This window comes from Schistocerca piceifrons, chromosome 2 (genome assembly GCF_021461385.2).
Source record: "Schistocerca piceifrons isolate TAMUIC-IGC-003096 chromosome 2, iqSchPice1.1, whole genome shotgun sequence".
NCBI lineage: Eukaryota > Metazoa > Arthropoda > Insecta > Orthoptera > Acrididae > Schistocerca > Schistocerca piceifrons.
This window is the reverse complement of record NC_060139.1, coordinates 967,484,252-967,490,251: the sequence shown is the minus strand read 5'-3', so window position 1 is coordinate 967,490,251 and position 6,000 is coordinate 967,484,252. Positions and strand designations below refer to the sequence as shown.

The 6,000-nt window shown below is 44.1% G+C and overlaps 1 protein-coding gene across 2 annotated transcripts in view; it reads left to right on the top strand.

Annotated features, from left to right (window-relative positions):
* Positions 1-4,349: 4,349 nt before the first annotated feature.
* LOC124777728 overlaps positions 4,350-6,000 on the top strand; it is a 65,700-nt gene continuing 64,049 nt past the window's right edge. For both annotated transcript variants that reach the window (XM_047253226.1, XM_047253225.1), the window contains exon 1: positions 4,350-4,409. In XM_047253226.1, the coding sequence (XP_047109182.1) occupies positions 4,404-4,409 (6 nt within the window). In that variant the 5' untranslated portion in view covers positions 4,350-4,403. The remainder of the gene's footprint in view (positions 4,410-6,000) is intronic.

Genomic DNA, 6,000 nt, shown 5'->3' with positions numbered 1-6,000 from the left:
GTGCCATACATAAAAAAAGAAAAAGCATTAGCGACGTAGAAACATTGTGTAAGATCGCTGCCTCAATTGCTGAGTGCTGACAAAAAAAATGCTAACATACTTATAACGTTGGCAATATTTTAATAAGAATCTAAGTTATTCTGCGTATCAGTTAGTGTGGCCGAGACTTAGGCCCACTACTTACCAGTAGAAATTATACACAAATAGAAGAGAAGGTAGGAGCAGCTGCCACGCACAAAAAAGACGATGTCGATTTCATCTGTCGGAGTATTAATAGATAGCACTTCCTGGGACACAATAGAGATTATTGTAATTGATTGGTTACTAAAATTGAAGCAATGATTGTAGGAAATCAGGTACGTGTTGTGGGCAAACGGGATCGAAAAATACGTAACGATCGCCTGGTTTACAAAAGGGGGAGGGAGAAAACTCTCTTATTATAGTTATAAAACATACTTTGGCAATGGGAGAAATGAGGGATTTGAAATAGGAGCTGTGGAGCCTTCACTCTCCTATTCGGTAGGTACGATACACCCTCACTTCCACACGTATTCCATAATTTACAGGAATTTGTGGTTTCTTTCATTTTCTTGTGCCTTTGTCCCATATCTGCGTAGGGTCGGAATGGTCACGAACGAATCCGGCATAATTTAAGGGGGGTCTGGATATCCCTTCGTGTCGCAATGACGGGTAAAGTTGCCATTTTCGGCGTTGACAGTCAATATAATACATGAAATATTGCTGTTGGTTTAACGAGACCGTGGCTGCAAATTGCTGCATATCGCTTAAGCGACCTCTTTCGTTTTCAGAAATGATTATACTAACCAATTGTGTAAATGGAGTGTAAGACTTGAGCTGGGCTGGGGGCGGGGTGTGGGAGTCTGGTACCACATACTACTTTCGTAGGATGGGGAATGGTGGAGGAAACAGTGCAGAAATTGTAAGGTGCCAGGCAAATCCAACACCTTCCATGAAAACCCTGACATGATAGCAAATCTTGCAATATGTCACATAGCTCCAAAAACATCCTGACATTAAATTAACCAAAGTAATACGATCAACGAGTGAGCAAATGGAATACCACAGACTAACACAAGAATGCATAAATGCATGTCATACCTTCCCACCGTGAAACTGACGCAGTTCCGAGGGGAGAAACGAGAGCAGAAGCCGAGAGCAGAGCCATGTAGGCAGAAGGCCCTACGATAAGAGTGGGACAATGGGACACCCACATCGCCGGCCGACCGCCGGGAGGTCCATCCCACAGCCCATGTTAAAAGATAGAGCCCTCCAGAAGAGCAGTATAGATCTTACGATAACACTAAAAGGGCCACACCAGCTGCAAGTTTTAGCGTGCGGAGCTTAAGGTTAACATTGAGACGCTGATTGGTCAGTTGAAAACACAGCCAGATACCTTTTTCTTAAACCAACTTCGGTGAACAGTAGTTCAAGAGAGTTGCTACCGAGATGGCGAGGTGTGTGGAGCTGCGCCGCCCGCCGCCCCTGACGCTGCCTAACCACCGACAAGGTAATGAACGCACGTGATGCCGCATGTGAGCACATAAGGCTTCACTCAGAACAGCAGAACTCTCATCTGCTACATCCCCTTTTTACGTAACACTAGTGTCGATCGTCAATTAAACTTCGTGGTATTCACATTTGCTACTTGAAGTTAAAATCTGAAACGTGATGATTTTTCTCTTATATAATTATTGTGAAGCCGCATCAGCCACTGTAATTTACGACAAGTTAAAAAGTAATTAAAGGTAATTGAGGGTCACTGTAGACCATTTTTGATAGTTTTCTCTTTTAAGAAACTTAACTTAAACCTAAATTATAGATGTGATATGGCATAGGTCATCCTTCGATCCATTATAGAACTTGGAAACCCATTCAGGGTTCATTTTTGTTGAACGCAGTTGGTTTTTATCATCCTGCATTAAAATATTTCCTTTTATCAATAGTACAATTTATTAACAATGTTCTGTGAGTAGAATAAAAATTCCAATGGTAAACCTAACTGCTTTTTCGACGCTATTTTACCAGCTAACTAGAAATAGGAAAGCCTTGAACCCCTTCCACTAAATTTAGTTAGTGTTAAGATTCTTTCACAGGGAGTGCAGTGGAGCTGACGCTGAAATCATTAAGTATTTGATTATACCATCGCTAGCCACACTGAACTCTTCTGAACTCTACATGTCATGTGTGGTCTGGCGTCTCCTTACCAGCAACAGGTCCCAGGTTCAAACTAGTCAATTCCCTAAAAAACACACTCAGAGCGTCGTTGAGCGAAAGTGGTAGGGAGACACGACTTAGAACAAACAGACACCACGAAGAATGTTAGAAAATTCTTACAAAATTATTGAAAAGTGGTATGTCCAAAATCACACCATCTCATTAAAAGTATCCGCACAACCGTACGTAATGCGGAATGAAGCACTAGATGTCATGGGAGGCGGACCCGCTGGTACAAACAAAAAAAAAAAAAAAAAAAAGGGCGAGGACGATTGCGTTAGTAGAGAAGCAGTAACAGTAGACAGAGTCGGTCTGGACAGTTCACAGCGACTTCGAACGTGGAGTAATCACTGGATTTCACCCGAGTAACATATCCCTCGAAGGTATTTCAGCAGTTCTAAAACCACCCAAGTCCAATGTCTGTAATGTGTTTATGAGGCGGAAACGCGACGGAAAAACCACAGCTAAACCGAAGTCAAGCAGATGTCGTGTACTGACTGACAGGGACCACCGAGCATTGCAGAATATGATTGTATGAAGTCGCATCAACGGAAGGAATCATTCACGCGTTCCACACTGCTACTAGCAGTCCAGCTAGCATAATGTCTGTCTGTAGAGGGTTAAGAGAATGTGGCACAGTGGTCGAGCAACTCCTCAAAAGATAAACATTCCTATAGTCAATGCTACGTGATGCTTAAAGTGATGTAAAGCTCGATGCCACATGACAGTAAATGACGTGGTGAACGTTACCTGCCATCATGTGCAGAACAGTGAAGTGAGAGGACGTGGTGTTACGGAATATTGGTGGTTTCAGTGGTTAGGTTATGGTCCCCTTACTGTCCTTAAAAAAAAAAAAAAAAACCAAATGAACGACAGCATTGTGTACTACGCACAATAGAGGAACGGATCAGAGACGATAACTGATCACCATAACAATGCACCGTGTCTTAAAACAGTATTTCTGAAGCAGTGCTCTGTGAACACAGGCATTCCTGAAATGATTTTTCCAGGGCGCTGATGACCTCGATGTCGAGCGCACATAAGCCCCAACACACACACATGATTTCGCCTGTCCAGAGTTTCGACCTTAACCGAATGGAACGCCTTAGAGGTGAACAGATTTCGCTCTACACCCCAGCGTCCATCATCGTTATCTTCTCTGGCTTCGGCTCTTGGGAAAGAGTGGACTGCCGTTCATCGATAAACATTCAGACACTTTATTGAAAGTGTCCCAGCGTAAAGGCGAAACGTGCACACACCCCACATTAATGTCTCCAAATCGGTGTCCAGATACTTTCTATCAGGTAGTGTACCAGTGTCACCATTTTTAGAATTGGTACCTATTACTTACAACGTAGACTATTTAACTAAGAGACTGAATCTTTCATTCTCCAGCGAAGTATGTCTTGTTTTGAAACTATCTTGCAGCTTAAAACCGTGTGGTGCTCCGTGACTCGAACCCGGAACCTTTACCTTTCACAGATAACGACCTTACCGACAGAGCTACCCATACACGCCTCATTACCCGCTCTCACAGCTTTTCTTCTGCCGGGACCTCTCGCTTATCTTACAAACTTCACAGAAGTCTGGACAACCTATTAGTTGGCTATATGTTTGCTCAGCTCTTCGACTGTGGACAACAGTTTCTCCGAGATTGCAAGTAGCCTCTATTCTAAGGGGCACCTAAAGGTGTCTATGGCCGAATGCTAGCGTTGTTTATGTTGTGCTTACGATAATTTTGTACCATAGGTGCACCAGTATTTCTTTACAAGCTTAGTGGGATTGTATTTACTTCGGTTGATGCTACCAGCAGTTGTTCTGTAACTGAACAGTGTGACGCCCTTCCGTTCGTACGAAGGTCACCGCATCCCTTCAGATATTATTAGTTTGCTAATTTCTTTGTGTAAACCCCTCCCCACCCTACTGCTTTCTACCACCTCCATCTCCAACCCGATTGTAAACAACTTTTCACGTGTAGACGGAAAAAAGAAAACTGTAGTTGGAAAGAGGAACGACTAGTTAGTTCCCTGGCAATGGCGGCCCAACAAACTCCCAAGGTAAACAACACGCGATAACAGGGAACACAATTACCGTGACGAGTGGTGGCTGCGGTATATAGACTCCAGCGTGAGCGAACATCAAGCAGTTTCTGAGACCACTTCTTCCTGATGACGGTGAGTCACCATTGCAGTTTCTCATAACAGGGTCCTAAATGATCTAGACTCGCAATGCAAGTGGCGATTTGCCTATTGTTTAGTCGCGACATTTTTTGAGTTATACGTGCTGAGTTGGTTCCGCTGCCGGCCGGAGTGGCCGTGCGGTTCTAGGCGCTACAGTCTGGAACCGCGCGCCCGCAACGCTTGCAGATTCGAATCCTCCCTCGGGCATGGATGTATGTGATCTCCCTAGGTTAGTTAGGTTTAAGTAGTTCTAAGTTCTAGGGGACTGATAACCTCAGAAGTTAAGCCCCTTAGTGCTCAGAGCCATTTGAACCATTTTGGTTCTGCTATCATTATCTTTTTCTTTTATTCAATACATACTGTTAACGTTCCAAAATAATTATTTAGCAGTTCATTACGAACTAGCTTTCGGCTTCCAAACCCATTGTTAAATAATTTAATACTAAACAGATAGTCCATATAACTTTATCGAAGACTGTTTTTCAAAGTTGTGTGACATCTGAGGGCTATACCGATACAAGAAAAAAAATAATACAATGCGCATAGAGGTCTGAACAAATAAATCTTACATTACAGAATATTCAAAGAACAAAAGTATCTGAATGTATAAGCCAAATACACTACGTGACCGTAAGTATCTGGACACATGACTGAAAATGACAAGTTCGTGGCGCCCCCCATCGATTATGCTGGAATTCAGTATGGTGTTGGCCCACCCTTAGCCTAGATGACATCTTCCACTCTCGCAGGCATACGTTCAATCAGGTTCTGGAAGGTTCCTTGGGGAATGGCAGCCCATTCTTCACGGAGTGCTGCACTGAATAGAGGTATCGATGTCGGTCGGTGAGGCCTGGCACGAAGTCAGCGTTCCAAAACATCCCAAAGGTCCTCTATAGGATTCAGGTCAGGACTCTGTGCAGGCCAGTCCATCAGATGTTATTGTCGTGTAACCAGTCCGCCACAGGCCGTGCATTATGAACAGGTGCTCGATCGTGTTGAAAGATGCAATCGCAACCCCCGAATTGCTCTTCAACAGTGGGTAGCAAGAAGGTACTTCATACACCAATGTAGGCCTGTGCTGTGATAGTGCCAAGCAAAAGAACAAGAGGTGCAAGCCCCCTCCATGAAAACACGACCACACCATAACACCACCACCTCCGAATTTTACTGTTGGTACTACACACACTGGCATTCGCCATACCCACACCCTCCCATCGTATCGCCACAGTGTGTACCGTGATTCGTCACTCCACACAACGCTTCTCCCTTGCTTAATCGTCCAATGATTACGCACCTTACAACAAGCGAGGCATCGTTTGGCATTTACCGGCGTGATGTGTGGCTTATGAGCAGCCGCTCATCCATGAAATCCAAGTTTTCCCACTACCTGCCTACTGTCATAGTACTTGCAGTAGGTCCTGATGCAGTTTGAAATTCCTGTGTGATGGTCTTTATAGATGTCTGCCTATTACAGATTACGAGCCTCTTCAACTGTCGGCGGTCTCTGTCACTCAAGAGACAAGGTGGGCCTGTACGTTTTTAGCTATACGTGTCCCTTAACGTTTTTACTTCACTACCACATCAG